The following is an 18,043-nucleotide window of genomic DNA, read 5'->3' on the forward strand; positions in this document are numbered from 1 at the left end:
GGCGCTGAGTGTGAAGCAGGAGAGGGAGCGGCTCAGCGAGTAAAGACACTGACTGGCGCTGAGTGTGAAGCAGGAGAAGGAGCGGCTCAGCGAGTAAAGACACTGACTGGCGCTGAGTGTGAAGCAGGAGAGGGAGCGGCTCAGTGAGTAAAGACACTGATTGGCGCTGAGTGTGAAGCAGGAGAGGGAGCGGCTCGCGAGTAAAGACACTGACTGGCGCTGAGTGTGAAGCAGGAGAAGGGAGCGGCTCAGCGAGTAAAGACACTGACTGGCACTGAGTGTGAAGCAGGAGAAGGAGCGGCTCAGCGAGTAAAGCACTGACTGGCACTGAGTGTGAAGCAGGAGAAGGAGCGGCTCAGCGAGTAAGACACTGACTGGCACTGAGTGTGAAGCAGGAGAAGGAGCGGCTCAGCGAGTAAAGACACTGACTGGCACTGAGTGTGAAGCAGGAGAAGGAGCGGCTCAGCGAGTAAAGACACTGACTGGCACTGAGTGTGAAGCAGGGAGAAGGAGCGGCTCAGCGAGTAAAGACACTTCTGGCACTGAGTGAAGCAGGAGAAGGAGCGGCTCAGCGAGTAAAGACACTGACTGGCACTGAGTGTGAAGCAGGGAAGGAGCGGCTCAGCGAGTAAAGACACTGACTGGCACTGAGTGTGAAAGCAGGGGGAAGGAGCGGCTCAGTGAGTAAAGACACTGACTGGCACTGAGTGTGAAGCAGGGGAAGGAGCGGCTCAGAGAGTAAAGACACTGACTGGCACTGAGTGTGAAGCAGGAGAAGGAGCGGCTCAGCGAGTAAAGACACTGACTGGCGCTGAGTGTGAAGCAGGAGAAGGAGCGGCTCAGCGAGTAAAGACACTGACTGGCACTGAGTGTGAAGCAGGAGAAGGAGCGGCTCAGCGAGTAAAGACACTGACTGGCACTGAGTGTGAAGCAGGAGAAGGAGCGGCTCAGCGAGTAAAGACACTGACTGGCACTAAGTGTGAAGCAGGGGAAGGAGCGCTCAGCGAGTAAAGACACTGACTGGCACTGAGTGTGAAGCAGGGGAGGAAGCGAGCGGCTCAGCGAGTAAAGACACTGACTGGCACTGAGTGTGAAGCAGGAGAAGGAGCGGCTCAGCGAGTAAAGACACTGACTGGCACTGAGTGTGAAGCAGGAGAAGGAGCGGCTCAGCGAGTAAAGACATTGACTGGCACTGAGTGTGAAGCAGGAGAAGGAGCGGCTCAGCGAGTAAAGACACTAACTGGCGCTGAGTGTGAAGCAGGAGAAGGAGTGGCTCAGCGAGTAAAGACACTGACTGGCACTGAGTGTGAAGCAGGAGAAGGAGCGGCTCCGCGAGTAAAGACACTGACTGGCACTGAGTGTGAAGCAGGAGAAGGAGCGGCTCAGCGAGTAAAGACACTGACTGGCACTGAGTGTGAAGCAGGAGAAGGAGCGGCTCAGCGAGTAAAGACACTGACTGGCGCTGAGTGTGAAGCAGGAGAAGGAGCGGCTCAGCGAGTAAAGACACTGACTGGCGCTGAGTGTGAAGCAGGAGAAGGAGCGGCTCAGCGAGTAAAGACACTGACTGGCACTGAGTGTGAAGCAGGAGAAGGAGCGGCTCACGAGTAAAGACACTGACTGGCACTGAGTGTGAAGCAGGAGAAGGAGCGGCTCAGTGAGTAAAGACACTGACTGGCACTGAGTGTGAAGCAGGAGAAGGAGCGGCTCAGCAAGTAAAGACACTGACTGGCACTGAGTGTGAAGCAGGGGAAGGAGCGGGCTCAGCGAGTAAAGACACTGACTGGCACTGAGTGTGAAGCAGGGGAAGGAGCGGCCTCAGCGAGTAAAGACACTGACTGGCACTGAGTGTGAAGCAGGAGAAGGAGCGGCTCAGCGAGTAAAGACACTGACTGGGCACTGAGTGTGAAGCAGGGGAAGGAGCGGCTCAGCGAGTAAAGACACTGACTGGCACTGAGTGTGAAGCAGGGGAAGGAGCGGCTCAGCGAGTAAAGACACTGACTGGCGCTGAGTGTGAAGCAGGAGAAGGAGCGGCTCAGTGAGTAAAGACACTGACTGGCGCTGAGTGTGAAGCAGGAGAGGGAGCGGCTCAGCGAGTAAAGACACTGACTGGCGCTGAGTGTGAAGCAGGAGAAGGAGCGGCTCAGCGAGTAAAGACACTGACTGGCGCTGAGTGTGAAGCAGGAGAGGGAGCGGCTCAGTGAGTAAAGACACTGATTGGCGCTGAGTGTGAAGCAGGAGAGGGAGCGGCTCAGCGAGTAAAGACACTGACTGGCGCTGAGTGTGAAGCAGGAGAGGGAGCGGCTCAGCGAGTAAAGACACTGACTGGCACTGAGTGTGAAGCAGGAGAAGGAGCGGCTCAGCGAGTAAAGACACTGACTGGCACTGAGTGTGAAGCAGGAGAAGGAGCGGCTCAGCGAGTAAAGACACTGACTGGCACTGAGTGTGAAGCAGGAGAAGGAGCGGCTCAGCGAGTAAAGACACTGACTGGCACTGAGTGTGAAGCAGGAGAAGGAGCGGCTCAGCGAGTAAAGACACTGACTGGCACTGAGTGTGAAGCAGGAGAAGGAGCGGCTCAGCGAGTAAAGACACTGACTGGCACTGAGTGTGAAGCAGGAGAAGGAGCGGCTCAGCGAGTAAAGACACTGACTGGCACTGAGTGTGAAGCAGGGGAAGGAGCGGCTCAGCGAGTAAAGACACTGACTGGCACTGAGTGTGAAGCAGGGGAAGGAGCGGCTCAGTGAGTAAAGACACTGACTGGCACTGAGTGTGAAGCAGGGGAAGGAGCGGCTCAGAGAGTAAAGACACTGACTGGCACTGAGTGTGAAGCAGGAGAAGGAGCGGCTCAGCGAGTAAAGACACTGACTGGCGCTGAGTGTGAAGCAGGAGAAGGAGCGGCTCAGCGAGTAAAGACACTGACTGGCACTGAGTGTGAAGCAGGAGAAGGAGCGGCTCAGCGAGTAAAGACACTGACTGGCACTGAGTGTGAAGCAGGAGAAGGAGCGGCTCAGCGAGTAAAGACACTGACTGGCACTAAGTGTGAAGCAGGGGAAGGAGCGGCTCAGCGAGTAAAGACACTGACTGGCACTGAGTGTGAAGCAGGGGAAGGAGCGGCTCAGCGAGTAAAGACACTGACTGGCACTCAGTGTGAAGCAGGAGAAGGAGCGGCTCAGCGAGTAAAGACACTGACTGGCACTGAGAGTCTGAAGCAGGGGAGCCTGGTTCAATTCCCGGTGTCGGCTCCTTGTGACCTTGGGCAAGTCACTTTATCTCCCTGTGCCTCAGGCACCCAAAAATAGATTGTAAGCTCCACGGGGCAGGGACCTCATCCTGGAAAATGTCTCTGTAAAGCGCTGTGTACAACTAGCAGCGCTATACAAGAACAGGCTATTATTATTATTATTATAACTATCATAGCCATATTGTGTTACTCTCAACCCCGGGAATATCTGTGCCAGCCAAGGCATCCAGACTTTTAGAAAATTAGTGCCAGTGTCGTTAACTAAACTCGTCAACTTTTCCATCTGGCAGATAAACCACATGCGATTCCGAATCTTTGGGATGCTTGGGATATCGGGGCGTTTCCATAATGCTGCGATCTCGCTCCGCGTTGCTATTGCGAAATGTGCTATTAATTTATTGTGTGCTTTGGACAGACCTGTTAATGGTCTGTTCAGGAGGAAGAGCCAGGGGTCCGGGGGAATAGTGAGGTCAAAGATCCTCCGTATCCAATTTCTAATTTCTTCCCACACTGGGGAGATCCGCGGGCAGGACCACAGCACATGTAACAGGACGGCCGATCCCCCAGCAGGAGTCTTTTAAGTTGGGTCTTAAAGGTGGATAGAGAGGGTGCTAGTCGGGTACTGAGGGGAAGGGTATTCCAGAGGTGCGGGGCAGACAGTGAGAAAGGTTTAAGGCGGGAGAGGGATTTAGATACAAAGGGGGTAGAAAGAAGACATCATTGAGCAGAACGCAAGAGTCGGGATGGTCTCACACCTACCTCTCCCCCTCTCCCTCCTCTCCCCCCTTCTCTCTCACACATCCTGTCTCCTCCATCTCACCCCCTCCTCTTTCACCCCCCCTCTCTCACACATCCCCCCCTCTCCCTGGTATACAGGAGGGCACAGATTATTATCATCTATAAATTCTATGTCACCAACATATTCCGCAGCGTAGTACAATGTGGGAGGGAAGATAATCACAGGTCTCTTCTTCACATGTACAGATCTTCCCAAACCTCACAGGTCTCTTCTTCACGTGTACAGATCTTCCCAAATCTCACAGGTCTCTTCCTCACATGTACAGATCTTCCCAAACCTCACAGGTCTCTTCTTCGTGTGTACCGAACATTCCAAACCTCACAGGTCTCTTCTTCATGTGTACAGAGCTTTCCCAAACCTCACAGGTCTCTTTTTCACGTGTACAAAGCTTCCAAATCTCACAGGTCTCTTCTTCACATGTACAGAGTTTCCCAAACCTCACAGGTCTCTACTTCACGTGTACAGAGCTTCCCAAACCTCACAGGTCTCTTCTTCACATGTACAGAGCTTCCCAAACCTCACAGATCTATTCTTTACGTGTACAGAGCTTTGCAAACCTCACAGGTCTCTTCTTCACATGTACACCGCTTTCCAAACCGCTTACGTTGATTCGCTAAAAGTTATCACAGCCTACATAAAACCCGCCTTTCTCCCGGACCAACCCGGCCGTGTAAGTTATGCCAAGCCGAGATGATCATTAGCAGGAGATCTTCGCCTCGATCCAGGGAGGTTGTCTCGTCTCCCCGGATTGGAGAAGACAAGGTAATGACCGGTTAATTGGGACACCGCTTTGATCAAAGGCCTATTTGCCTTTAAAGGGAACGTCAGCCTAATAGCCACTAATCTCCGGGGGAGAGACAAACACGGCTCCGGCTAAAAGCTCATTTCCATCCCACTTCAAAGCAGCCGATTGAAAAACACACCGTATTATCTTTACATTAGAGCTGAGCTGCGGACGCACAGGGGAGGGGGGCGCCCGGCACTCTTCAATCAGCTTTAATTTAATAGATATGCCGTTTGGCTGGAGGAAATATCATTTCTACTCATTCATCTCTCTCTCTCTCCTTCTCCCCTCCCCGCCGTGGATGTCTCGTCTCGGGCCTGGGGAAAAAGGGAGACGAGACGGAGTACCTCTTGGTGAAGCCGGGGTAGGGAGTCCGCTGTGCTGAACACGGGACTGACATCTTCTCTGGCGCTGGAAAGATGCCCCCTTACCCCCCCCCCCCCGCCAGCACGCTGGATAAGGCATGAAAATCGGCGTCAATCAGATAGCGGTGCTAATTCAGGACTGCGTTACTGAAGACGCGTGACGGCTTCAAATAGCTGGGAAAATATGTAAATCGCGTTGGGTGCGATTAGCCGGAGGCAGGAGAGTTATTTCAAAGAGGAGTGTAGATTCTTGCTGGGGGAACGGGGGGGGGGGGGGGGGGGTGCTCAGGAGACCTAAAAATTAGTCAACAGCAAAGAAGGAGCCTGTGACGGGGTGAATGAACGTCACCAGCCATATACCTGGCAAACCTATGTTTAGGCTTGCAGTGCAGCAGTAACGAGGTTACGTTTCAGTTGAGAAGGGCTTCTTAATTAGTCTGAACCCACCTGCATAATCGAGGTGTTTAAAAAAACCCCAGGCTGTACACACATGCAGGCTAGCTGGTCAGGAGACAGGACTGAAATACTGAAGAGATTACTGCTATAAGGTCTGTGTGACAGGGTAAATAAAAGCCACCAGCTATATGCCTGGAAAAGCTATGTCTAGTCTGCAGTGCAGCACTGACTAGGTTAACTTCAGCTGGGAACCTCAGGACAATTAGTTGGAACCCAGCTGCCTAATCAAGGTGTGTTAAAACCCAGGCTGTAGACACATGGAAGCTGGCTGTTGATGAGAGAGGAGTAAGAAGTAAAGAGATTCCTGAAAACAAGGTCTGAGTAGCAAAGTAGTTGTATTGTGAACTGTCTGTCCCCTGCATAGAAAAGGGGTAGCTGCCTTATATATAAACTGTCTGCTAAAGAGAAACTGTTTTGTTTGGTTTGCTGAAGAAAAAGCCATTTTCGTTTTTGCTGATGGAAAGCTATTTTTGGTTTGTGTGCTGTATATCTTTTAAGGCTAAATAAATAAGCCTTGTCAAGAAAACCCACGTGTGTAGTTGCATGTACCCTGCAACAGTCTGTTTTTCAAAGTACATGTGTGATGAACTGTCTGTGTCCTGCATGCTGAAGAGAAGCTGCCTTGCTTTCTATGCTGAAGAGAAGCTATTTAGTTTTTGTCTGCTGAAGAGAAGCTATTTTGTTTTTGTATGCTGAAGAGAAGCTATTTTGTTTTTGTGTGCTGTATATTTTTAAGGCTCAATAAAGAAGCCTTATGAAGAGAACCTGCGTGTGTGGTTGCATGTACCCTGCAACATATGGTGCCAGAAGTGCCGGGATTTGAGATGCCCCTGCAGTTGAAGGGCCACACACACACACAAAAATGAGAAAAATGGAAGAATTTTTAAAAGAGTTTCTGTGCGAGCAGACCAGACAGCAGGGACTGTTAATGCAGGAACAGGCCCAACTACAGGCAAAGAGAGATGAAAGACTATGGCAGCAGCAAACCCAGCTCCTAACCCAGCAGCAGGCAGCACAGGATGAGCGGATGGCCAAGCTGCTGACCCAATTCCAGGGGTCTGCCAGTCCAGAACTTGCGAACAAACCCCCGGTCCTCCTGAGGAAAATGGCTCCGAACGAGGATCCAGAGGCTTTTCTACTGACATTTGAAAGGGTTGCCGAAGCTCAGGGCTGGGCTGCAGATCGCTGGGCAACTGCTTTGGCCCCGCTCCTCATAGGAGAAGCCCAGGCCTCATATCAGGGCCTCCCAGCAGATCAGGCAATGGACTACCGACAAGTAAAAGCCGTCATACTGGATCGCTTAGGTCTGACCCCAGAGACCTACCGGCAGCAGTTCCAGAACATGAAGTACACGCTAAGATGAGACCCCGGGTCCTCGCTCAGCGATTATTGGGCTTGTGTACTCGCTGGATGCAACCCGAGGAGCGCACTAAGGAGGCAATTCTTGAGCAAGTGGTGTTGAACCAATTCCTACAGATAATACCCCCTTCCGCACGCTCGTGGGTAAAACGCCACGCTACTGAAACCCTAGCTTTGGCGGTCTGACTCGTTGAGAACTTCCTTGGGGCCGAGGATCAGGCGAGTGCCCTGGACCCGACGGATCCAACTTCACCAGCACTTGCGGAGACCCAAAGAGGAAGATTGGAACAACGGGGAAACTGCGGCCCCTCCATGCGCAACCGCCAAGTGCACGAAAGGAGCAGTCCTTCCAACAAGGAAAAAGTCAAAATGCCGGGCACCGCCGAGACCCTCGTCCCCTTCCTGATGTCGGCTTGTCGCCAAATGAGAGGAACTTCCGAGGACGTCACCCACAGGACCCACCAGATGCCTGGTCTCCAGTATCCGGTCCAGCGGAGCGCTATCCACGGCCCCCTCCTGCGAGGGAACCTTCTCCATGTTCCGCCTGCGGAGAACAAGGCCACCGGCACGTGGACTGTCCACAAATGGATTGTTCCTTCAGCAGGACCGTCGCCTCGGCCTTCACTGGAGAAAATGACAAGCCCTGGCTACTTCCAGCCCAGGTTGGGGGGAAAACCGTCCAGGCCCTTGTAGATTCGGGCTCTGGGAAAACTCTGGTCTTCCAGGAACTGTTACCGCCTAACGTGTGTTCTTTTGACTCTCCATGGAGTATAGAATGTATACACGGCGATGTAAAACGGTATCCGACGGCCAAAATCCGGCTACAGGTAAAAGGTCAGGAGGCCTACCTCGAAGTAGGAGTCGCTCCTTGGCTCCCTGCCCCCGTTGTGCTCGGCCGGAATGGAAATCAACTGGCTCCCAAGCGAGATTAAAAAACCAAGACGACGTCCAAAAGTAAGACGGGAGGATGGGATGAGGGAATGTGTGGGAGCGACGTGGAGAAGAGAGGCTGTAACCGCAGGACCTGGGAGATCACTGGGGAGGCTTCATCCAGCAGTGGGGAGACACGGGCTGAAGGGGACTATATATATATATATATATATATATATGTAAATACAACTGTATGCTCATCTGCAACCCTGCCTTTCACCATTATCACCCAGCACTTCCACTGCAGCAAGGGATTCTGGGAAATGACATGCAAATGAGCACACAGTGCCACTTTTTGCTTCAAAAACCATTTTTAACATGGTTCCCTATAGGCTTAAGCTTGCTGCATGGTCACAGCCAGGGTTAAGGTGCATACCCAGAAAACCACACACACACACACACACACACACACACACACACACACACACACACACACACACACACACACACACACACACACACACACACACTCACACTATCTGCTACATTACAATATATAGACTCAGTGATGTATATGTGGGGATCAGTTATTAAGATGTCTGCACCAAATAACACACTATTATATTTTGCGGGGCCCTGTATTAAAGATGTCTGCACACTGGGTGAGGAACACACATCCCATCACAATCATGGGTTTCTAAGCCCGGTCTCCTTGACAACAGATATAATTCAGGCAGCGTATATAAAGCGTATATATAAAGGCAGCTGAATCAGCTCTGATTGTAAGGAAAGGAAGGCGTGATTTATGCGGAAATCTTCCACCATTAATTCCTGGCACTTCCCTCCATACAAATTTGAGAGGGAGGAGAGAGGGGGTGAGAAGAGGAGGGAGAGAGGAGAGGAGGGAGGGAGGAGAGGAGGGAGAGAGGAGAGGGGAAGTGGAGAGGGAGAAGAGAGGGGGGAGAAGAGAGGAGAAGTGGAGAGGGAGAAGAGAGGGGGTGAGGAGAGGAGGGAGAGAGGAGGAAGAGGGAGAGGGGAGGAGGAAGAGAGGGAGAGGAGAGGGCGAAGAGAGAGAGAGAGGGGGGAGAGAGGGGGGAGAGAGGGGGGGAAGAGAGAGAGAGAGGGGGAAGAGAGAGAGAGGGAGGGAGACGGGGAGAGAGAGGGGGAGGGAGATGAGGAGAGGAGAGGGGGAAGAAAGGGGGAGGGGGAAAATGGAAAGGGGGAAAGAGGGGAATGAGAGCAGAGGGACGGGGAAGAGAGGGAGATGGTAAAGTGAGGGAGATAGGAAAGAGGGGGAGTTGAGGAGGAGAGAGAGGGGGAAAAGAGGAGAGGGGGAAGAAAGGGGGAGGGAGAGGAGGGGAAGAAAGGGGGAGGGAGAGGAGGGGAAGAGAGGGAGACGAAGAGGTGTAAGAGAGGGGGAGGAGAGGGAGAGGAGAGAGGGAGGCAACTGGGACAAAAGAGGGAGAGAAGACAGGAGAGGAGGAGGTGAGGGAGAAGAGATGGGGAACAGAGGGAGAGGAGAGGGTGAAGAGAGGGAGAGGAGAGGGGGAAGAGGGGGAGAGGGAGAGGAAATGGGGAGAGGGAGAGGAGATGGGGAGAGGGGGAAGAGGGAGAGAGGAAATTGGGAGAAGAGAGGTAGAGGGGGAAATGAGGGAGAGGAGACAGAGAGAAGAGAGGGAAAGGACCCGTTCCGAGACTGATACATATTTATGAAGTTATTCTGTAATGCCGAGTTATTGGGAAAGGGAAGAGAGACAGAATGAGTGAGAGAGAAGGTGGGGGGGGGGGGGGATAGGGACAGAGTGGTAAGGGAGAGAGTGAGAGAGGGACAGAGTGGTAAGGGAGAGAGTGAGAGAGTGACAGAGGGGTAAGGGAGGGACAGAGTGACAGAGGGGTAAGGGAGAGAGAGAGGGACAGAGGGGTAAGGGAGAGAGAGAGGGACAGAGGGGTAAGGGAGAGAGAGAGGGACAGAGGGGTAAGGGAGGGAGAGAGGGACAGAGGGGTAAGGGAGGGAGAGAGGGACAGAGGGGTAAGGGAGAGAGAGAGGGACAGAGGGGTAAGGGAGGGAGAGAGGGACAGAGGGATAAGGGCCTAGGAGAGAAGGGGAGGAGAGCCAAGGGGAGATAGAGAGGATAGAAGGGAAGCCAAGGAGAGAAGAAGGGCCAAGGAGAGGAGAGAAGGTGAGCGGAGGAGAGAAGGTGAGTGGAGGAGAGAAGGAGAGGAGAGCCAAAGAGAGGAGAGAAGGAGAGGCAATGGGAGGAGGGTCTAAGAGAGAAGGGGAGGAGAGAAGGAGAGCCAAGCAGAGAAGAGAAAGGGGAGCAGAGGAGAGAAGGAGAGCCAAGCAGAGGAGAGGAGAGAAGAAGAGAGGAGGAGAGGAGAGAAGGAGAGGAGAGAAGGAGAGGAGAGAAGGAGAGGAGAGAAGGAGAGGAGAGAAGGAGAGCTGAGGAGGAGAGGAGGAGAGGAGGAGAGGAGGAGAGGAGAGAAGGAGAGCTAAGGAGACAGAGATGATAAAAGGAGCGAGGGAGCAAAGAATGGAAAACCCAGAGAAAGGAAAACAAACAAAGTGAATAAGAAACAGCAATAAATCAGGAACAGAAAACAAAGGGATTTGTGAAAGGAGAGAGGGAGTGTTTCTATATAATGTGTCTGTGAGAGAGAGGGAGGGAGATGGAGAGAGCGAGAGAGTGGGAGAGAGAGGGGGTGGGAAAGTGGGAGTGAGAGTGTGCGAGAGAGCGCGGAGAAGAAGAAGAGAGGGAGCGAGGAGAAGAAGAAGAGAGGGAGCGAGGAGAAGAAGAAGAGAGAGAGCGAGGAGAAGAAGAAGAGAGGGAGCAAGGAGAAGAAGAAGAGAGAGAGCGAGGAGAAGAAGAAGAGAGGGAGAAGAAGAAGAGAGAGCGCGAGGCGAAGAAGAAGAGAGCGAGAGGAGAGAGCGAGAGGAGAGAGAGCGAGAGGAGAGAGAGCGAGAGAAAGAGGAGAGAGAGCGAGAGAAAGAGGAGAGAGAGCGAGAGAAAGAGGAGAGAGAGCGAGAGAAAGAGGAGAGAGAGCGAGAGAAAGAGGCGAGAGAGAGGATAGAGAGCGAGAGAGAGGAGAGAGAGCGAGAGAAAGAGTGCGAGAGAGTGCGAGAGAGTGCGAGAGAGTGCGAGAGAGAGCGAGAGAGAGCGAGAGCGCGAGAGAAAGAGGAGAGAGAGAGGAGAGAGCGAGAGAAAGAGGAGAGAGAGCGAGAGAGAGAGAGAGAAAGAGGAGAGAGAGCGAGAGAGCGAGAGAAAGAGGAGAGAGAGCGAGAAAGAGGAGAGAGCGAGAGAGAGAGAAAGAGGAGAGAGAGCGAGAGAGAGAGAGAAAGAGGAGAGAGAGCGAGAGAGAGAGAGAAAGAGGAGCGAGAGAGAGAAAGAGGAGCGAGAGAGAGAAAGAGGAGAGAGAGAGAAAGAGGAGCGAGAGAGAAAGAGGAGAGAGAGCGAGAGAGAAAGAGGAGAGAGAGCGAGAGAGAAAGAGGAGAGAGAGCGAGAGAGAAAGAGGAGAGAGAGAGAAAGAGGAGAGAGAGCGAGAGAGTGAGAGAGGAGAGAGAGAGCGAGAGAGAGCGAAAGAGGAGAGAGAGAGAGAGTTAAAGTTGCCTGCTCTTGTTTTCATGGCATACAGCCCGGGGCAGATGCCAGTTGCCCTGGACGGCCTTAATGGAGAAGTGATGTGCTGCTATTGACCAGGCGGCCTGGTTAGAGTGACAGCCGGGGAGGGCCCGGGCGGCTCTCGCTGGCGTAATGAGTTCCCAGCGTATGGGTCACAGGAGCCGACCTTCAACGTCTCACAAAGCTTTATGGCTTTCCATGAGGGGGACGCAGAGTTTAACCCGTTAGCAGAGCGGGGGAGGCAGCGGGCGCAGTGATTACCGCACCGAGGACGCGGAGCGGAGCGCAACGCAGAGCACGGCGGGGTTGCTCTGCGGCATCTTATCATATGGGGCAATAGGAGGAGTTACAGGGAGCGGTTATATGGGGTAATAGGAGGAGTTGTAGGGACCGGTTATATTGGGTAATAGGAGGAGTTATAGGGAGAGGTTATATGGGGCAATAGGAGGAGTTATAGGGAGCGGTTATATGGGGTAATAGGAGGAGTTATAGGGAGCAGTTATATGGGGTAATAGGAGGAGTTATAGGGAGAGGTTATATGGGGTAATAGGAGGAGTTATAGGGAGGTTATATGGGGTAATAGGAGGAGTTATAGGGAGGTTATATGGGGTAATAGGAGGAGTTATAGGGAGGTTATATGGGGTAATAGGAGGAGTTATAGGGAGAGGTTATATGGAGTAATAGGAGTTATAGGGAGCGGTTATATGGGGTAATAGGAGGAGTTATAGGGAGGTTATATGGGGTAACAGGAGGAGTTATAGGGAGGTTATATGGGGTAATAGGAGGAGTTATAGGGAGCGGTTATATGGGGTAATAGGAGGAGTTATAGGTAGGTTATATGGGGTAATAGGAGGAGTTATAGGGAGCGGTTATATGGGGTAATAGGAGGAGTTATAGGGAGCGGTTATATGGGATAATAGGAGGAGTTATAGGGAGCGGTTATATGGGGTAATAGGAGGAGTTATAGGGAGCGGTTATATGGGGTAATAGGAGGAGTTATAGGGAGGGGTTATATGGGGTAATAGGAGGAGTTATAGGGAGCAGTTATATGGGGTAATAGGAGGAGTTATAGGGAGCGGTTATATGGGGTAAAGATGAGTAAATAGAGGAGAGAAGGAAGGTTATAAGGAGGGAGAGACACAAGTACACCCTTTATTACCCTAACATGAGAGAGCACTTACTTCATACTCCTCTTTAAAGCCGTACCCCTGCCCCCTCTTCATCTGGGTAATGTGCTGCAGAAGGTCCGCCACGCGGATGGCCGGTTGGAGTTGGCCGCGGGGGTACGCCAGCTCCAGGGGCTCGCACGAGCGGTACGGGTGCGTCTGTATGGTCAGCGTGGGCGGGTTCAGCTCCATGTGGCTGCTGTCTGTGAGGGGGGAAACACACAGAGGGGGGCGCTGGGCTAATGGTGGCATTACGCAGCGCATCAGCCGCCCCTATACCCACGGGAACGCTGGAAATGGAAAATGGCCTAAAGGAGTCGAGAGCGCTGCCCACGAGAGCGCCACCCACGAGAGCGCCACCCACGAGAGCGCCACCCACGACGGTGATAGCACTGCCTATAATAGCGCTGCCCACGACAGCGCCACCCACGAGAGCGCTGCCCACGAGAGCGCCACCCACGAGAGCGCCACCCACGAGAGCGCCACCCACGACGGTGATAGCACTGCCTATAATAGCGCTGCCCACGACAGCGCCACCCACGAGAGCGCTACCCACGACTGTGATAGCACTGCTTATAAGAGCGCTGCCCACGAGAGCGCTGCCAGTACTGCCTATAAGAGCACGGCCAACGAGAGCGGTGCCCACGATGTGTTTTGAATGCCCCGATCAGCTCGCCCGTGAGGTCGGCGATGTATTTATATAACAGGGATTTGGGCCCGGCTTCTCATCCGCTCGTCATGCTGGGGAGGAGGAAGGACGGGTCACCACCTCCTGACCCGGGACCCTGTGACTACCGGCTCTCCACCCAGTGTCCACCACTGAAAGGTGACTCCCCAGTGGCATCGCCATGGAGGTTTTCTTACCTAGAAGGGTTGTGGAGGGTACGGTATCTGAGGAGACTGGCATCGGACAGCACAGAGGACAGGTCCGGAGAGAAGAGGGAACGGGGGGCGAGGAGTGGGGAGAAAGCACAGAATCAGAACCAGAACAGGTGGGTCCAACTTATTCAAATTAACTCCTTTTCATTGGGAGGAAGTGTCTCTCACTGGGAGGAAGTCTCACTCACTGGAAGGAAGTCTCACTCACAGGGAGAAAGTCTCACTCACTGGGAGGAAGTCTCACTCACTGGGAGGAAGTCTCACTCACTGGGAGGATGTCACACTCACTGGGAGGAAGTCTCACTCACTGGGAGGAAGTCTCACTCACTGGGAGGAAGTCTCACTCACTGGGAGGAAGTCACACTCATTGGAATGGAGTCTGGCTCATTAGAATTCCGTCACATTACTCTGACGCAGTAGACTTGAGCCTCACACATTAGTAGGCCGTCTTCACCATTTATGGGCAGATTCGCTTATTGGGAGGTGAGAGGAAGTCTCTCTCACTGGGAGGAAGTCTCAATCACTGGGAGGACGTCTCACTCACTGGGAGGAAGTATCTCTCACTGGGAGGAAGTATCTCTCACTGGGAGGAAGTATCTCTCACTGGGAGGACGTCTCTCTCACTGGGAGGAAGTATCTCTCACTGGGAGGAAGTATCTCTCACTGGGAGGAAGTCTCTCTCACTGGGAGGAAGTCTCTCTCTGTTGGGAGGAAGTCTCTCTCTGTTGGGAGGAAGTCTCTCTCTGTTGGGAGGAAGTCTCTCTCTGTTGGGAGGAAGTCTCTCTCTGTTGGGAGGAAGTGTCTCTCTCTGTTGGGAGGAAATGTCTCTCTCTGTTGGGAGGAAATGTCTCTCTCTGTTGGGAGGAAATGTCCTCTCTGTTGGGAGGAAGTCGCGCTCTGTTGGGAGGAAGTCGCGCTCTGTTGGGAGGAAGTCTCGCTCTGTTGGGAGGAAGTCTCGCTCTGTTGGGAGGAAGTCTCGCTCTGTTGGGAGGAAGTCTCGCTCTGTTGGGAGGAAGTCTCTCTCTGTTGGGAGGAAGTCTCTCTCATTGGGAGGATGTCCCACTCATGAGGAAATCTCACTCATTGTGAGAAAGTCTCACTCATTGTGAGGAAGTCTTACTCATTGGGAGGAAGTCTTACTCATTGGGAGGAAGTCTCACTCATTGGGAGGAAGTCTCACTCATTGGGAGGAAGTCTCTCTCACAGGGAGGAAGTCTCTCTCACAGGGAGGAAGTCTCACTCACAGGGATGAGGTCTCACTCACTGGGAGGAGGTCTCACTCATTGGGAGGAGGTCTCACTCATTGGAATTCATTCTCACTCATTGGAAGGCCCTACCTGAGTAGCAGGAATTGAGCAGGGACTTTCCCTGCAGGTTTTTGCTTTGCACGGAGAACGAGCAGGGAGAGGAGGTACCTGCAGGGAGACAGAGATAAGAACAGGGATGAGGCAGAGGGAGGATGACCCAACACCAATGGAAAATGGAAGAGATCTCCAAGTCTAAAGCCTATGGGGATACGAAGTGGCTGCATCTCACTCATTAGAAAGCAGTCACTCATTGGGAAGCCAGTCTCTCTGATCAGTAGGGCACTCCGACTCGCTAAGAATCACTCATTGGGAAGCCAGTCACTCTGATCAGTAGGGCACTCCGACTTGCTGAATATCACTCATTGGGAAACCAGACTCTCTGATCAGTAGGGCACTCCGACTCAATGAGTATCACTCATTGGGAAGCCAGTCACTCTGATCAGTAGGGCAGTCCAACTCGCTGAGTATCACTCATTGGGATGCCAGTCTCTCTGATCAGTAGGGCAGTCCGACTCAATGAGTATCACTCATTGGGAAGCCAGTCTCTCTGATCAGTAGGGCACTCCGACTTGCTGAATATCACTCATTGGGAAACCAGACTCTCTGATCAGTAGGGCACTCCGACTCGCTAAGAATCACTCATTGGGAAGCCAGTCACTCTGATCAGTAGGGCAGTCCAACTCGCTGAGTATCACTCATTGGGAAGCCAGTCACTCTGATCAGTAGGGCAGTCCGACTCGCTGAGTATCACTCATTGGGATGCCAGTCTCTCTGATCAGTAGGGCAGTCGGACTCGCTGAGTATCACTCATTGGGAAGCCAGTCTCTCTGATCAGTAGGGCAGTCCGACTCAATGAGTATCACTCATTGGGAAGCCAGTCTCTCTGATCAGTAGGGCAGTCCGACTCGCTGAGTATCACTCATTGGGAAGCCAGTCTCTCTGATCAGTAGGGCAGTCCGACTCGCTAAGTATCACTCATTGGGAAGCCAGTCTCTCTGATCAGTAGGGCAGTCCGACTCGCTAAATAACACCCATTGGGAAGCCAGTCTCTCTGATCAGTAGGGCTGCCAGACTCGCTGAGTAACATTCATTGGGAAGCCAGTCTCTCTGATCAGTAGGGCAGTCCGACTCGCTGAGTATCACTCATTGGGTGGTATCTCCCCCCCCCCCCCGCTCCCCGTTCTGCTCTCACTGAATCCGTTTACGTCCTGGCAGCTGGAGAAGGTATCCTCATTGCGAGTGGAGCTTAGTTTGCTGGAGCTTTTCTCCGAAGCCACTGGACCCATTTCCCTCTGGGACCCACTTTGTGTCTCCTTCTGCTTCTTGGCCAGTTTCCTACAAGAAGGGAACAGAATGTGTGAGACACACACTGACTGAGTCAGCGGAGTCTGTCCCTCCCCCGCAGGGTGACACAGACAGAAAGGAGCTATGAACCTGTCCCTCCCCCCGCAGTGTGACACAGTGACACAGACAGAAGGGAGCTATGAGTCTGTCCCTCCATCCGCAGGGTGACACAGTGACACAGACAGAAGGGAGATATGAGTCTGTCCCTCCCCCAGCAGGGTGACACAGGGACACAGACAGAAGGGAGCTATGAGTCTGTCCCTCCCCCCGCAGGGTGACACAGTGACACAGACAGAAGGGAGCTATGAGTCTGTCCCTCCCCCCGCAGGGTGACACAGTGACACAGACAGAAGGGAGCTATGAGTCTGTCCCTCCCCCCACAGGGTGACACAGTGACACAGACAGAAGGGAGATATGAGTCTGTCCCTCCCCTTGCAGGGTGACACAGGCAGAAGGGAGATATGAGTCTGTGCCTCCCCCTGCAGGGTGACACAGTAACACAGACAGAAGGGAGCTATGAGTCTGTCCCCCCCCCCGCAGGGTGACACAGTGACACAGACAGAAGGGAGATATGAGTCTGTCCCTCCCCCCGCAGGGTGACACAGTGACACAGACAGAAGGGAGCTATGAGTCTGTCCCTCCCCCCGCAGGGTGACACAGTGACACAGACAGAAGGGAGATATGAGTCTGTCCCTCCCCCCGCAGGGTGACAGTGACACAGGCAGAAGGGAGATATGAGTCTGTGCCTCCCCCTGCAGAGTGACACAGGCAGAAGGGAGCTATGAGTCTGTCCCTCCCCCCGCAGGGTGACACAGTGACACAGGCAGAAGGGAGCTATGAGCCTGTCCCTCCCCCTGCAGGGTGACACAGACAGAAGGGAGCTATGAGTCTGTCCCTCCCCCCGCAGGGTGACACAGTGACACAGGCAGAAGGGAGCTATGAGCCTGTCCCTCCCCCCGCAGGGTGACACAGTGACACAGACAGAAAGGAGCTATGAGTCTGTCCCTCCCCCCGCAGGGTGACACAGTGACACAGACAGAAGGGAGCTATGAGTCTGTCCTCCCCCCTGCAGGGTGACACAGACCGAAGGGAGCTATGAGTCTGTCCCTCCCCCCGCTGGGTGACACAGTGACACAGACAGAAGGGAGCTATGAGCCTGTCCCTCCCCCCGCAGGGTGACACAGTGACACAGACAGAAGGGAGCTATGAGCCTGTCCCTCCCCCCACACAGAGCCCCCCCTTGTATAACGGTAAAGTCCCCCTCACACACGCCCACCACCGCCAACATTATCTGTGATCTCAGGCACCACAAGAGTTGGGTTATCCTCTGTAATTAGGAAACCCGGTTGCTAACGAGCTCGTCATGATCGCTAATAATGTAAAGTGCATTCCAGTGGAACGTCAGCTTTTATCAGAGAGGTGGGGGGAGGGGAGGTGACTGCGGGTCCCAGGGGGGGTACCCAGAGCCTTTATCAGAGAGGTGGGGGGAGGGGGGGTGACTGCGGGTCCCAGGGGGGGTACCCAGAGCCTTTATCAGAGAGGTGGGGGGAGGGGGGGTGACTGCGGGTCCCAGGGGGGGTACCCAGAGCCTTTATCAGAGAGGTGGGGGGGGGGGGGTGACTGCGGGTCCCAGGTGGGGTACTCAGAGCCTTTATCAGAGAAGTGGGGGGGGGGGGGTAACGAGGGCGATATCCCTCTTATAAGGATCCGCAATTGACGCGTCAGTCCCACTTAGCGAATCGGCAAGTCAGGATAAACGATGTGGCTGTACGTGCAGCAGCTTACAAACAGTCTGATCACAAAAGAGATGCGGTAAAGATGGGGAAACCCCGGCAGAGCATGTGGCTGCTATGGAGATA

The 18,043-nt window shown here is 53.5% G+C and overlaps 1 protein-coding gene across 1 annotated transcript in view; it reads right to left on the reverse strand.

Annotated features, from left to right (window-relative positions):
• Positions 1 to 12,633: 12,633 nt before the first annotated feature.
• LOC142466640 (receptor-type tyrosine-protein phosphatase T-like) overlaps positions 12,634 to 18,043 on the reverse strand; it is a 174,524-nt gene continuing 169,114 nt past the window's right edge. The window contains 4 exon segments of the mRNA XM_075571887.1: positions 12,634 to 12,857; positions 13,519 to 13,554; positions 14,871 to 14,948; positions 16,033 to 16,175. Coding sequence (XP_075428002.1) covers positions 12,649 to 12,857; positions 13,519 to 13,554; positions 14,871 to 14,948; positions 16,033 to 16,175 — 466 coding nt within the window. The 3' untranslated portion in view covers positions 12,634 to 12,648.

The sequence above is a fragment of the Ascaphus truei genome, chromosome 15 (assembly GCF_040206685.1).
Source record: "Ascaphus truei isolate aAscTru1 chromosome 15, aAscTru1.hap1, whole genome shotgun sequence".
NCBI lineage: Eukaryota > Metazoa > Chordata > Amphibia > Anura > Ascaphidae > Ascaphus > Ascaphus truei.